General features: G+C 36.7%; 1 protein-coding gene across 1 annotated transcript; it reads right to left on the bottom strand.

Annotated features, from left to right (window-relative positions):
- Positions 1 to 7,634: 7,634 nt before the first annotated feature.
- On the bottom strand, positions 7,635 to 14,537 carry anp32e (acidic (leucine-rich) nuclear phosphoprotein 32 family, member E). Its single transcript, XM_073858306.1, has 7 exons — positions 14,354 to 14,537; positions 11,834 to 11,983; positions 10,212 to 10,334; positions 9,865 to 10,024; positions 9,610 to 9,755; positions 9,479 to 9,527; positions 7,635 to 9,394 (listed from the first exon to the last, which is right to left on the bottom strand). Exons 1-7 carry the CDS (start codon positions 14,405 to 14,407, stop codon positions 9,306 to 9,308), a joined length of 771 nt encoding a protein of 256 aa, XP_073714407.1. The 5' UTR covers positions 14,408 to 14,537; the 3' UTR covers positions 7,635 to 9,305.
- Positions 14,538 to 16,521: the final 1,984 nt, after the last annotated feature.

The raw sequence follows: 16,521 nt of genomic DNA, 5'->3' as shown, positions 1-16,521 counted from the left end.
AAAGGACACACCCAAAAACGGCACATCTACAAAGTGGCAGTTTTAACGTGCTGTAATAAATTATCTGGTAATTTGAGCTAGAACCTCACATATGTACTCTGGGGCCACCAAAGATTTATTTGACATCTTAAAATAGTCTTGTGAAATGTCCCCTGTATATGTGTTTGTGACACCACAGAAGAATGTGAAATTAACCACCCTGCCAAATTTGAATGAAAAAAATGCCAAAAGTTTAAAAATCTTGGAAAGTCATACAGGGTTCTCTGCTCTCAAACCCTGGGGGCGTGTCCGCTTTCTGTGCTGAAACCACGCCTACTTGTGAGAAAATTAAATTAAACAATTTTCTGACTTTACACAGACATTCTAAATTTTGCCTTGTTTTAGCCTTGATAACTGGGTTGTGTTTGGACAGCTATGTCTTTTTAATGCAAAATTGTTTCCTGACTTGTAGCAACTTCATTATAAACTTTTACAATACACTGATATAATATATGAGAATTGTAAGAAACAGCAAGCAGATGAATATAAAAAGTATAATATTCAAGCGGTGAATAACAAAATGGTAGCATTCCAAAACTCATAAGACAAATACATTTTTTTCACATCTATAAAGAACTCTAGCCAACTACTCTTTCATATGAATTGCATCACTCTATATTTCAGTTTTATTTTTCATAGAGCAGGTTGACCTTGTGCTGTTTTGAATAATTACTATACTGAATACCATTAAAGGGAGCCACTGTATGTGAACATTGTGATTTGAAGAAGCTACTTATTAACATCTTCTGGATTTCTGGAGGAACAGTAATAATTATAAGAACATAATTACAGTTATGATGATGACTTACTGATCAGGTGGGTGGGTGAACGTGGTCAACACTAGTAGTCGATGCATGCCCACTTTTGTGCAACATTATAAAAGACCTGAATTTCTAGCAGTCTATAACAAAAAATGTTCTCAGTGAATAAAGACTTTATACGGAAACCCATTAGCTCATAGTACTTCCAAAAGCCTACTTTAAGTCATATTAGATGACAATATGAGCATAAATCAAAGATTTTAAGTAATAGTGATGACTCTAATCTATGGCACATGTTTCCAGGTTTGACTTTAGCAGATCAACTCATAAAGTTATTCAGTTTAACTTGATTTAAGACAAAGTGAGGTCTCGCTGTTCTGTGATAGAAATGTCAACTTGCAGTTTATAACAGCATTTATAACACAGTTTGTGACCTTCTCCATTCGTGCTGTGTAACATACTGAAGTTTAATAAGTGTAGTGTAATTTTTTTGTGTTTTTTTAAACCAAATAAGTTTTAATTGTGTACAATCTATCACTAACACGTTTTTAAACAGAGCACTTCTACACAATTTTAACCAAAATACCATAGTTACTATAGTGTGTTTTCATAAGGGCTGTTTTAAATAGACAGTGCATCATTTAAAGGATCTGTTCAGTGATGCATTTAAATCATTCAGATGTATTCAGTCTGAGTAACAGCCTGTGCGCACTATTCATGTTAGTATATATAGTGTACTCATGTAAAACATCGCTGAGGGTAAATTGAGTCATCCTCTTGGCCCGGTTCCAGGTCATCCTGAATCCTCTTCATTGTGTGGAGCTTTAACACCTTATCAACAGGATCTTTGGCATGACCAAATGCAAAATGTTGCAGGTTCTTTAGGAAAGCATTTGGAAAACATTGTTTACATATGTTAGCTAGTATGCTAGCAGCTTTCTACACTTTAAAGCCAAACATCGGAGCTGATCAAGGTCCAGGACACGAATTTCTCTTTACAACTACACTCTAAAGGTAGCTCATCTTAAATATAAAGAGGTAGGAAGAAATGATACTTCTAAGATCCTTTGACTAATGGGTTCTTTAAAGAACCAAAAATAGTTCTTCACATTCAATACAAAAAACTCACAAGCGAGAGAGCTACTTAAAATGCTTAAAATGTTCACACTAGTTTCTAACAGTCAATGTGTATGCCAAACTGATTCTGCTGCCAGACTAGAATAAATGATTTAAATCCCTCTTCCCTTTTATTTCTCACCCCTCACTATCTTTAATAAGCTCTGGAGCTATGAGGGGCTTCAGCATTGTGTTTCATCACATTTGATCAATTAGAAAGATAAAATATGACGGTGTTGAAATCAAATGTGATTATAGATGACCAGACATGAGATTGTACTAGCACCTTTGGATTAGCTGGTGTTAACCATTAATGGGGTGTCTATATTATACTCAACCATGGGTTGAAACAACCCAACATTTAGGTTAAACAACCCAGCATAGGTTAATTTAAACCCAACAGTTGAGTTTGTCTATATATTTTACCCAACCATGGGTTGAAACAAACCAGAATTTTGGGGTAATCAACCCAGTGTAGGTTAATTTAAACCTAACAGTTGGGTTTGTTTAAATTTTACCAACCTGTGGGTTAAAACAACCCAGCAGTTTAGATTAAAACAACCAAGTGTAGGTTAATTTAAACCCAATGGTTCGGTTTGTCTATATTTTACTGAACCATGGGTTGAAACAACTCAGCATTTTAAGTTAAAACAACCACGTGTAGGTTAATTTAAACCCAATGGTTGGGTTTGTCTATATTTTACCCAATCATGGGTTGAAATAGCTCAGCATTTTAGGTTAAAACAACCCAGCATAGGTTCATTTAAACCCAATGGTTGGGTTTGTCTATATCTTTCTCAACCATGGGTTAAAACAACCCAGCATTTTAAGTTAAAACAACCAAGTGTAGGTTAATTTAAACCCAACAGTTGGGTTTGTCTATATATTTTACCCAATTGTGGTTTGAAACAACCCAGCATTTTAATTTAAAACAACCAAGTGTAGGTTAATTTAAACCCATTGGTTGGGTTTGTCTATATATTTTTGTCTATATATTTTACCCAATTATGGTTTGAAACAACCCAGCATAGGTAAATTTAATCCCATTGGTTGGATTTGTCTATATATTTTACCCTACCATGGTTTGAAACAACCCAGCGTAGGTTAATTTAAACCCAACAGTTGGGTTTGTTTATATTTTACCTACCCATGGGTTGAAACAACCCAACATTTTAGGTTAAAACAACCCAGTGTAGGTTCATTTAAACCCAATGGTTGGATTTGCCTATAATTTACTCAACAATGGATTGAAACAACCCAGCATTTTAAGTTAAAACAACCAAGTGTAGATTAATATAAACCCAACGATTGGGTTTGTCTATATATTTTACCCAATTATGGTTTGAAACAACCCAGCATAGGTAAATTTAATCCCAATGGTTGGGTTTGTCTATATATTTTACCCACCCATGGGTTGAAACAACCCAACATTTTAGGTTAAAACAACCCAGTGTAGGTTCATTTAAACCCAATGGTTGGATTTGCCTATAATTTACTCAACAATGGATTGAAACAACCCAGCATTTTAAGTTAAAACAACCAAGTGTAGATTAATATAAACCCAACGATTGGGTTTGTCTATATATTTTACCCAATTATGGTTTGAAACAACCCAGCATAGGTAAATTTAATCCCAATGGTTGGGTTTGTCTATATATTTTACCCACCCATGGGTTGAAACAACCCAACATTTTAAGTTAAAACAACCCAGTGTATGTTCATTTAAACCCAATGGTTGGGTTTGCCTATAATTTACTCAACAATGGATTGAAACAACCCAGCGTTTTAAGTTAAAACAACCAAGTGTAGATTAATATAAACCCAACGGTTGGGTTTGTCTATATATTTTACCCAATTATGGTTTGAAACAACCCAGCATAGGTAAATTTAATTCCACTGGTTGGGTTTGTCTATATATTTTACCCAACCATGGGTTGAAACAACCCAGCGTAGGTTAATTTAAACCCAACAGTTGGGCTTTTTTATATTTTACCCACCCATGGGTTGAAACAACCCAACATTTTAGGTTAAAACAACCCAGTGTATGGTTGGGTTTGCCTATAATTTACTCAACCATAGATTGAAACATCCCAGCATTTTAAATTAAAACAACCAAGTGTAGGTTAATATAAACCCAACATGTTAAGAGCTTTCACAAATGAATGTTGAATTTAAGAGCAGTTTCTGGATGTTTGCCTGATCAGTGGGGAGGGGTTAAGATTAGAGTCTCATTAGCCTGACAAATCAGGACCCTTATTAGCAATGTACAACTCAGGAAAGCAGGCGTCTGAGTGGATGAATCAGTTACACCTGATTCATCTGGGCCAGGGGGAACGTGCCGTGTATGTATGTGTGGGTTGATGGGGGTGGGGTGTTGCTTTGTGAATCATCAGCCTTGCAGCATCTGGTTTTGGTGTGCTTCCACTGATTCAAATAGATTAATAGAGACATCCCAGAGACGGCATTACCGGGTTTAAGGCCTGGAGCTAAATGGTATAGCCTTGCTTACGCATAAATTGTATTTCTTCTCATGAAGAAGGTTTAGAGAGATGTGACCTATATTCACAAACAGATCTGCCACAGTGCAGCACAGCTTGGGATTCATATGGTTCATACAGTATAATGAGCCTCACACGCCATTAATCAATCAGGTCAATTTACATTATTTACACTTAAGATCTTTGTACATTTGTATATCAATTTACATTTCAAAGTAACAATGCACCAGAGAACAGAATTGACCCATAGCTTCACAATGAAATGACACTAAGGCAATAATCAAAAACAAGATGCACCCTGCCTTTGAAATCCAGACTAAAGTCTTTCATGATGTAATTATGAGATTTTAATTATAAACATGGCCTTACTCAGTCAATAAAGGTATCAAGGTTATATTTTCACACTGTGTTCTTTACACAATTTTATGTAGAAAGCAGTAAATCACAAACAAATAACAATATTTCTTCTTATGAGATGCTCAAGTGTGAGTCTGCTAGCAACAAATCTAAAAATAGATTTACTAATGCCACATGATAAAACAAGCAGCGCTATGGGAGAGTAAAGGCCAAAACCTAATGTGTCATTCCTTTCGGACCAGCGCATCGTGCACATGGCCACTTATAAAAATAACATGACAACAGAGAGCTTTTAGAGATATGCTGGGCTTTGCATATTTAAAGGATAAGCCACTGTGGAAAACATAAACACTTGGACATCTCTCTAAGAGGTATAACAAAAAAGTTTTTTATGTCGATGCTGCTCTCTTTAATATGCATCCTTGCTCTTTATCTATATGCATCAGTAAACAATCCAATCCGAAGCACATATTAGTGTTACATCCCCTTCGAATATTCTTTTGGTACTTCTCCCGACCCTTACCAATATACAGCTGTAATTGCAGGCTATTCTGTCTTTTTAATCACTGAACCCTGGGTTGAAAACAGCTAGTGATCTCATGTTTAATTCATGAAGCGCATTGTACAGATGATTGTAGGTTTGTAAATGATGATCATGTGGTAATGACTATGCTTCCTGATAGTCCCGTGTCACATTCTAGGATCTGTTTCTTTGTGTAATGATGTATGTGACCTCCATTCTTCTAATTATAATGTAGATTGGTGACAGTTTGCTAAATCAATGAAAATGACTTCAACCCAATGATTTTGATGATACTAAGATTGATTGGTCCAAGGTTAAAACCACAGTTTTTTTCTCTATCAGGGATTCACGGCTAGGTTTACTGTTAGTTACCTGCAGTCAGATATAATTATATCCAAGCCAAAGCAATAAATTGCTTTGTAAATATACTTCACATAAAATGCCCCACTTACCTGGCCAATAATCCAGATTTGAATTCATATTTTCATTGCTGGTGGATGTTGCATAATGACCATCTGCAAATAAAATGAGTAAGACACCTGTCACAGATGTAACCAGTTGTTTTCTCTTTTTTTTCGTGAAATGTGCAGTAAATATGACAGCATTTCTTTGCATGCTTAATTCAGCAAGAGTCATCTGACGGTCCAATCAAATAATGAATTAAGTATAGTATAGTATAGTATAGTATATAGAGTATATAGTTTCACAGTATTTTACACAACCAATACCATTCACCCGAAAAGACATCCCAGATCTGTTTAGATTTTGAAGCACGGTTAATATAAAAGTTCCCTCTGAGAGATGTTGCAGAGAGATGTTGTGTCATATAACAAAAGATAAATGGCTCTCATCATAACTGCTTATCCAATCTTGGCCATTCACAGCATTGACTCCATATAAGGCTTACACAGGCTTAGGCTTTCTGATTGGATGACTGAGTTTAGCAGTGTTGTGGGGAATGAGGTCTGCACGTGCATGATCTTTTACATTATGATCTGTGACATATATTTGCAAATTTACCAAAGCTTGTAAATCTGTCAAACACAAGCTACGTGAAATTTTCACCGCCCTGCGTGAAGCATTTCAACACATTCAAAATGCTGTGTGATTATTAGGCTACTCTTTGTGTGTAAAACAAATTTATGCTTCGCAAATCAGTATGCAAAGATGCCATGAGCAGACATTTGTCTACTGTATTGACAGGCCAGACTATGTTTATGGAAATATTTGTGGTCAAAAGCCTTTATACAATATTGCGATATGACGGTTAAGAGCTGCGTTTATTTTCTGAGAAAGTAGCTCCCTCTAGTGGCGTGAAGGCAACCTTACAATGAGAGCATCATTGACGTAAATACATGAAATCAAGCACACAAAACAGAGTTTTTACAGGCATATTTATTATTACTTTGACCAATAAATCAAGTACTGATATAAAACGGTATAAAATCAAATGGGAAAATAACACTTTATTGCGTTTGGAAAGCAAACAATAAATCTTTAAAAAATACAGTGTTTCTTTACTGCTAGTAGGCTACATAATAGGGTTTAGGAATAATCAATTTTAATTAATTAATATATATTGCAAAACAAAATCAAATCAACTTAATTGTATCTAAACGAAAGCTTTTGTGAAATCATGGGTTTTATTCAGATTTTATTCACATTTATTAAACAAGTAAAAATAATGTAGTTAATAGTTCAATTAACTGTAGGTCAATTACATACTACCGGATCTTACTATAAATTTTAAAGTATACTACAGTATAGCAGAGTATACTCCAATATAGGCTACTACAGTTTACTGTAGTAAATACTAAAGTCTTGTAGTATTTCTCATATGGTGAAAGGAGATTATCTAATTTACCTTCAAACATTTACACACAGGATTATTCATGGATATGTAGGTTGTATTGGATCAACACTATACATATAATACAATTGTAGTATACTGAAGTATATATAATTAAGTAATGTTTAATTTCATTCACTTTATTATTTATCAACAGTTACCAAAAACACTATTAAAACAGTAAGGAGAAGCATCGGCGTGACTCCACCCCTCCAGTGTTGAACATGACTCCTATTGGTTGGACGAAGAGCGCGTCACCCTGAATAACTAATGACGCTCCAGGTAACCCAGTACGTTCATCACGTGCACTTCCCTTTCCAGTCTGCCGTGTTGTTGGAAGGTTGCGTAACTTTTAAAATGATCCAAGTACGCAACGCATTTGCACATGGCAGTATAAAAGTAAAAATATATTGAGGCCTGTGTGGTCACTTGACATTTATATAACACTTTTGTCTATATTATTAAAATAAACAAAAACTTTCTGGACAACATTATGGTCATAAGACTTTCCTTTATTGTCCACATCAAACTTATTCTAGGCTGCATTCATCGAAAGGTTTTCATAAATCATTTCCAAGTAAAAAAACAAAACAAAATATTGTATCATAACGAACTGGTTACCATCTCTGGATATATTAAAAACAGTGCTTCTTCACCCATTTTGCAAAGCTTCCCTCACGGGGTCTTACTAAAATTTTATATTCAAATTGCTGAAAGCTTTACAAGCCCATCTACTGAACATAATAATATATGGAGTCCTACATCATTTTTAATCATCAAAAGGACAATTCATTCACCCATTCATCTAACTCCAGTATAATTCATAAATGAACTTCCAAACTAAAAAACAACCCGTTAAAACAAAACATCAAAATCCAACAACAAAACTAAAACCCTTAAAAGAGGTTTATAGCACATAAAACCCTAAATACAACACTCGCACAACAACCAAGTAACAGAAATTAAACGGGTGATTTGTATGTATGCATGTCCTCCAACATGTGATTTTGTATTAAAACAACTAACCAAATAGATAAGCTTAAAAAAAGAAAACACACTGTAAATGGCAACCTGCTAAAACAGGTACTATATACATATTGCCATATGAACATCAGATTAAAAGGTATTACTCTAAAATACCCCAACAAAGGGTACAAACTGACCTGTTTCAACAACAAGACAACGGTAGAAAGGTACTTAAGGGTGCTGTGTAATCCAACAAAGCTGTTAAACCTGAACATTATGAAAAAAATCCAGCAATGCCATTTCTCTTTAAAAAAGGTGACTAATTGGATTTTAATTTCTAAGAAGACATTTTGTCAAAAATAGGACTTCTGCATAAAACATGAGAAAGGGCAAACTGCTCATAGGTCACATTAAACAATCCATGATTTATCTCTTTAATAAAAAAAATAAAAAAAACTTAAAATCAGTTTGCCAACTCTTGATCTTTGCTCAATTCATTTACATCACATTTACATACATGACGCTTAAAAAATTCATGAGACCACATACCATCTGGTCTGTCAACATGAGCGCGTCTGATCTCCAAAAAAGCTGAATCATACAGAGACCATCCCATATAAAGACTGTGACACAAGATCCTTGGCAGCGATTGGTTGATCCGGGAACAATGGAGTTGACGACCAGAGAAGATGATTTGCTTGCTGTTCTATGATGGGCTGAGGAGGAGACCTGGAGAGGTAGATGAGTAACAGGAAATGCCCTGCTTCCTCACAGAGGTCTAAGGGAAAGTCACTGGGACCTGAAGCACAAACTGAGCAGCTGAGTTTATGGATTTGGACAAACAAATGCTGCCGTCTCAAGCCTCCCCTCGGTGAAATCCTAGTGCTGTCTTTAGTTACAAACGGCCAAGCGACCAGCTTATTTGGAGTCACAAAATCTCAAACTTTCCCCTTGCCCACCCCTTGACGACAATTTGATTTTCGTTTTGGGAAAAAACTTGGAATGGCTATAAATGACTTATCAATAAACCCCTTTTATATAATGTAATATATATAATGTATTTATAAAAGAAAATGCTTAGCTTCTACAGTGATTTATCTATGGTTTACAAAGAGAAAAACAATCTGCAAGATCAGGGTCTTTTCAGGGTTGATCTACAGCTTTGATATTGTTTCCAAAAAGTCAAACATAAAGGGTTAGTCATCGTCTTCATCATCGTCATCATCTTCGCCTTCATCCTCAGCATCCCTTTTTCTCTTCTCTCCTTTGACCCCAGCCGCTGCTTCTGCAGAGCAAGAAATAATAGTTTGAAGAATATCACAATGTCTTTAATTGAAGAAAACACATATGCTGGATGATTAATGCTTACCTTCTCCCTCTTCCTCCTCTTCCTCTTCTACATAGTCATCATCATCTTCCTCATCCTGTTACAAAAAAAACAAAAATTTTTTAGAGAATGCTAGCAATGAAATGTTTTAGAAAAGTGGTTATGTGAGATACGTCATCCTGGATGTCTTCTTTCATTAGATAGGACAGGCCAACTTCTCCACCCTCTGAGCCTTCCTCATCCTCCTCTTCTTCATCATCATCTTCATCCTCATAATGCCCGAGTTGTCCAGCTCCTTCCTCATCATCGTCATCATCATCTGTGTGAATAAAGTAGAAATTGGCTGTAACAAACTTTTATTGTACAACATGTATACAGGCAAGACTAACTGCGTACAAATGATCATGATGCTTAAAGTTCACCCTTACCATCATCAGCTTCAGAATCTGGAGCTTCATTGTCTTCTGCATCAAAACCATCCAGGTATGTGACCTGAGGCAGCAGTTCAAAGATGCTTTCCCTGTAGTCCTCCAATGTTGTGATCTCACAGTTAAACAGGTCCAAACTCTTCAGGTTCTTAAGGTTTTGCTGAAGTTTCAAGAGCAAGTGTAATATGTCAAATGATGTTGATCAGCTTTAAGAGTTTATTTAGACTTACCAAGAAATACTTAGTTATTATTACCATAACACTTTTAAATGTTTAACATTTAACCGATGATCAACAATAATAAAACAACTTTAGGTGATCGGGTGAAAATTCATCAGAGTTGTTTACCAGGGCCTCCAGAGTGCTGAGCTCTTTGATCTTGTTGCCACTCAAATTTAGGTACGTCAAATTTGGGCATTTCTCTGCGAGTGCCTCCAGTGCCCCTGAGATGTTATTATCACTCAGCTCCAACTATATAAGATAAATGTAAAGATGTTAATGTAGACGATGGTGTAAAAATAAACATTAAATCAACCTTCATCAAAAAGAAACTACAATACTATGTTAAGTCAAGAATATTTAATATATGCAATTATTTTATATCATACCAGAATCTGGAGTGGAAATCAGTTATTATTAGGGCCGTCACGATTAAGAAATTTGGCTGACGGTTAATTGTTTAACCTGATAAGGAACACTGTGCCGTACACGGTACACCCCCTCCTTGCACGTGAGGCTGCATTACGTCATTGTAAGCATTAATCTTCAAAATATACGGTCATGCGGCACATCGTTGAAAAGCTTAGACTTTAGGGATTCCAAGCGCACACACACAGCATCATATAATTTTTAGCAGTCATAAAACTGTAATCTAGTTTTTAGTTACCGCAACCGGGCGGTGCCGATTTAGGATATTTACTTATCTTCAAAATCTTCCCTTTATCCGCTTCGGTGAAATTGTCCAAAACAAATTGTTAATAAATCCCCAAAAGTCCAAGGAAATGGAATATCCAAGCATTTTTATCCAAAACGATTTGTTCATCTCACAATCTTAACGTTTCTGACCGAATTACGATATAAATACTGTATACAATTAGTTCACTAACGGACATTCGTTCGAATCTCACTTATCATTCACGATTTATAATGAATATATTCGGATGTCACGTTTATTGTGCAACGTCTGAGGAACAAATACGCCCCCCCTTGTGGAATTTCAGCCTGTTTTAGGACTTTGCCGATTATGACGATTAATTGTCTGTTTTATTGCTTTGACATTTGCTTGTTTTTCCACACAAATCTCTCTTTCAAAAACTAAAAATCTTCATAAGAAATAAACACAACGTGTCTAAAAAAATAACAGAAAATAAAAATGCAATAAAAATAAACTGACTATACCAGAACAGGCATTAAATAGCAGCCAATCCTACTAAGTTCATATTGGTACACATTGTTATTTAATTAATTTAATTAGTATTTAATGGCTTTGCAATGTATCACGTTGAACTATCAGTTAAGGAGCGCCATCTGATACTGTCTCGTTCATAGGTGCTGCAGCTCCCCCTTGTGTTTTTTAGAGAGATGTGCAATCATTGCGGTGATCTGAAATCATCACGTTGAGGACAAACAATCACGATGAGATATTTAATCATCGTGACAGCCCTAGTTATTATATAAAATACGTTATTTATAAAACATTTAGTACAAGGTTATTGCAATTATATTAGCTTTGTACGTGAACCCAGAAATTAAGAGGATTACTGCATTAAGTCGCACAAAGTACCACACATTTATTCCAATTATATATATTTTTTAAAATTTAAATGATACAGTGTGTCCACTAATATGACAACTTTTCACTTTGAATTTACAAAGTGGATTTAGAGACAACCAAATTATCTTTGACAAATGCTTGGCTGTTTTTTTCTAAATTGAGAGGTTGTGTGATCATGCTGAATCTTTTGACTCACCTTTCTCAGTTTTGGCAGTGAGGGAAGTTTGGCCAGGGAAGTCAGACCCACGTTGACCATGCTGAGGAACTCCAGCTCCTTAAACTCATCCGTCAAGCCTTCAATCTCACCGTCGCTTGAGCGACAGTTATCCACCACCAATTCTGCTACCTGCAAAAAAGATGAATGTGCACAGGTCATTGGCTGCCACAGAATGTGCTCAATTTACAGCACAGGATTAAAATATATTGGCAAAAGGTTAAAGGAATAGTGCAAGTTGTTTACCCACATATGAAAACTCTCATTATATACTCACCCTCATGGTGTCTAAGGTGCATATGACTTCCTTTCTTCAGTTGAACAAAGTCAAATACATTTATATTAAAATGAAATTGTGTTGTCTTATATGGGGCTCAACATGGTGAAGCTCCAAAAACAACAAGCATCCATCATTAAAGTAGTCCTGATGCCTCCAATGGGTTCATGAAGTGAAATGATACAATGTTAACCATTGTTTAAGGAGTCGTATTTGCTTTTTGGAGCTTCACCATGTTGAAGATGAAATTACTGAATAAAGGAAGTCATAAATCTGGGATGGCATGAGGGATGAAAAATTCCTTAAAGTTTAACCAACTCACTACAACTGCTAATATGATGTTTCCAAAAATGTAAATATTTTAAGTATATGATTTTGTTAAACTTTTAATTAGCGAAACTTATTCAGAATTGTTAGCAGCACATTCCTTGAGGCTACATATACATACATATACATATACACATATAAATATAAAAGTTCAGAGGGTTGAGAACCTGCTGGTCTTGTCTGGCAACACATGTGAAACGCGCGCCAACGTCCAAAGTCATGCACTACAGCTCAAAATTTAAATAGTCAATCATTTGTTTCCCTTGTGGAAACAAAGACATCGCCTTCCACATTTCGCGGATGTATATCTTTCATAATGACACTCCCCTTGCACCAACACCCTTGCATATGTGTAATGTACTCTTGTCCATGCTTCTACACCACTTGAGGGTTTGAGTTGAATTTACTGCCAGCCTTTCAGATGTTCAGAAGGCTCGGGAATATGCGCGAGGCGAAAACATTTGACTACAGTGTTCTGGCGAGGCAACAGAGAGTCGAGTTAAAAGCCACGTATCATGAATACACGTCCACGCTGTCAGGGTGTTCGTGTAAAAATCCTATCATTCAAAAGAAGCGTGGTTCTCTTCTACGGTGCCGCCAAGCTAACAATAATCCACTAAAATCGGAGAGGGGGGAGGGCTCACGCTGGCCCCTTCACCATCTGCTACATTCATTCAATTAATAAAACAGTGACAGATATAGAAAGCCGTATCTAAACGCCTCATATCGAATATATTTTGCTTTAAAACTGATGTTATATGAGGATCTATTATTACGCGATGCTAATGTAACCGAGAATGAAAACAGCAACTTGTTTTTTAAACTAGCGACTATGTTGTCTCTCGTCGCGTCTGTTATTCATGTAAGTTTTGTGAATCTTAAATATATCTCCATTTTATTAAGGCAGATCTAGAAAACACCGTCATTTGCGTCTAAACTACCGATGCAACAAAATGACTTCCACTTCCCGCCAGTCAACACGAAGACTCGAGCAGAATTCACGCGCACACCACTATCCTCACCACACACACCGCGAGGCGCTGCTGCAGAAGCCATGAACATTATTATACACTGCGCTTTGCTCATAACATTGACCTGACATTCGCTCGATATGTGCTGTCAAACTATTGAACAAAGTGGCTTTGGGGTCTAACGATGAAGGCGAGTGCCCCATGAATGCCTAATGTTGTGAAGAGTTGGAGATAAGATGTCCGCCCGTGGAAGACAAAACTGCTCGTTTTGCTAGGTTAGAGAAGCCATAGTAAGGTAGCGCATCCGTGAATCGTGGCTACAATAACAGCCGATAAAGGCTCGCGATATGTCTTGCTCAGTGTTTTACATGCGTGGTCATTGGTGTTAAATTCGCATTATTGGAAATCACACGATTAGCTTTCCTTACAATTTTTGAGTTGAACGCGGATATTTTTGAATCACCTGAGGACTAACGTTAACGTAAAAAGTCGTAAGTTAATCGGACGTCACTTGTTGAGTGATGTAAACTGTTTATTAAACGCTAGATTAAACCCGTTTTAGAATTAAATACGTTATTTTGATATGCTAGTCGGGACGCCCACATCGACAAGTCAAATGCAATGGCGAAAGAGATGTGTAATGAGTTTACAGTAGAGTTGAAGGCGCTCTCAGATATTAGATTTACTTATCTGAGCATTAAAGATCTTTCTTTTCAAGTAATCTTCTATATATTTAAATTTATTTTTGTAATGCGTTTCTTCGTGTCTAAAAATCTTATTCGCATCTTTCGAAGAGCCCATGTGGTCTTACAAACCCGCTGCAAGTCTCAGCGGCGACTCTTTCGACTGTGCAGGATAGACAGGTTGGAAACTAACATCATTTCGCGGTTCCGAGAAAAATAAATAATTAAAGCTCAAAGGTCTCACCTCTGATGGAGTTTTGTTCCTTAGCTCTAAACTGATCCTCTTTTTCATCTCCATTTTGTCGGTAATTGTTGCACTGGGTTAGACCGCTTAAACAAAAATACTCAGAAACTCCAAAGCGCGGATCTACGGCTCGGCTTTCTTCAATGGCTGCCGTTCTCTAACTGATCCTCCATGATACCTCGCACCCAACCCCCTTTTTGAGGTCCCGCCCACAGTTCGCGCTGATTGGTAGGTGCTTGTTTTTGAAAGCGTGAGCGGTAGATCGGCTTGTCATTCAAATGGATCACGCTTATCAACATAATCGGTCTTTGTAGAGTAAAGCGATTGGCTGGAAATACGCGCGCAGGAGATTTTAGATGGGTCGGTCAGTACGTCAGTATCAAGCTTTTAAACTGTAAATCCGCCCATTCTTCGCTCTCATTGGCGCCTTGGAACGAAGGCCGTGTATTGTAATACTTCAATCATTGAAAAAACCCTTTTCAAACGCAGGTAAAACATTTCCGAGAAAGGACAAAGTAAACATCAAAAATCTAAGTTTTTGACATACTTAACTTTTTCTTGCACAGATATGTTTTTCTGAGACACAATAACAAATCATCTAACATACTTTTAATTCTACAAAATGGCTGAAGATCCCAGACAGTCATACTGGCTTAAGGGCTGCAAGTACACTACGCCATCTGTCCAATGTAATGTGTTGTTGATCGCTGAACTCACTAAGGCCAGGAGCCATGTGGGCACAAATTCAGTCTTTATTTTGTTTTGATTATTAAAGATCACTTAGTAAGTAAATACATTACCTTCATAAAATCTCCTTCTTAAAAGGCACAATAAAAAAATCTACCCATCTTTTAAGATTATATAAGTAAGCGGTAACATAAAATGAACGCCTTCGGCATTGTGCATTAGTGCAATACCCCAAGGTGACCGCTAGGGATAGATGGCACACTGACCCTGAAATGCAACGGACACCATTACATATCACATAAGCTGATTTTGTAGGCTGTCAAGGAAGTGAATAATCTTAAACAGTAGTTAGGACAGACTACATCATTTATTTATCTGTTTGAATAGGGATATCCCCAATCTACAACATAGCAGTTGGGAAAACACAGCAAATGTATCAGGTTGATAGATATACTGTATATCATGTGACAGCAGCACAGATGTCCGGTGAATAAGATCCAGTCCCGTACGTATCTTTGTGTGCAAACATACAGAAACAGATCTCATGGGATACCCAGTAATCGTATGTTGCTTTGAAGCACAGCACATACAACAGACAGGAAATAGGAAATGCTTTTGCAAAATGCAAAGTGTGGGCGAGTAAAATGCAGATCAGAATGACACGAGGCAATGTAAACACTTTAAAGACTCGAAACATATTCATGAACAGTTTTACTGTAACTGTACGTTTGTATTTAGGTTTTTATGTAAAGAAACCCCAAAAACGCCAGAGATACACACTAGGTGGCAGAAAAGACACGGGCATAGCAAAAACTAGTTAGTACTGGTAAGACTGCATGTGGGTTTATGAAGCCGTCGCTAGATGGCGCACTAGCGCTTTCCAAACACAACGTACGCCTACCTAAACAATAAGCTGTCAAATATTATTTAACAATGCACACATGTACCTCAAGACATACTGCTTATTTTAACACTAACATACACACACACTAATAATTAATGAATTGGAAATGGTGGCTTGTATTAAAAGGCCAATGACTGGTGATATCCATTGTGCTTGAACCATGAGCTTCTCCTGCTTGACCTTTAGTGTGAGCCATTGTCAAGTCTTCTCTCCGTGTTTCCTGCATCCTTTTGTCCTTCTGAATGCATGGTGGCCCGCTGGGGTATAGACAGATGGGGGAGAGAGTTTCGCGTTCATGCAAGAATAATGGAAGAAACACACAAGTGTATTCTTATGCAAAGAAGACAATGAGCCAGCAGCAATCAGACTAAGTTGGCAATCCCTAACAAGTGTTAAATATGGGAGTGATTAAGAGAAATACACAGTCGTACACAAAAGATGGGCCTAGAAGGCTACAGTATAAAGGCTATAATATTATAAGGACAAAATGCATATTGCACTACACATTGCCTTTACCTTATGAATTTAAATCTGGATTATTATCTTCAAGTGAATAGTGCAGTGCTAACACCCACAA

This window comes from Misgurnus anguillicaudatus, chromosome 20 (genome assembly GCF_027580225.2).
Source record: "Misgurnus anguillicaudatus chromosome 20, ASM2758022v2, whole genome shotgun sequence".
NCBI lineage: Eukaryota > Metazoa > Chordata > Actinopteri > Cypriniformes > Cobitidae > Misgurnus > Misgurnus anguillicaudatus.
The sequence above is the reverse complement of the archived record's forward strand: the minus strand, read 5'-3'. Positions and strand labels throughout refer to the sequence as shown.

What these genes read in the sequence shown, in the direction of transcription:
- anp32e (XM_073858306.1), bottom strand. Translation starts at nt 14,407, where the DNA reads ATGGAGATGAAAAAGAGGATCAGTTTAGAGCTAAGGAACAAAACTCCA. An exon ending in GGAACAAAACTCCATCAGAG is followed by an intron (nt 11,984 to 14,353) that starts GTGAGACCTTTG and finishes TCTTTTTTGCAG; the next exon opens with GTAGCAGAATTGGTGGTGGA. An exon ending in AGAGGAGGAAGAGGGAGAAG is followed by an intron (nt 9,395 to 9,478) that starts GTAAGCATTAAT and finishes CTTGCTCTGCAG; the next exon opens with AAGCAGCGGCTGGGGTCAAA.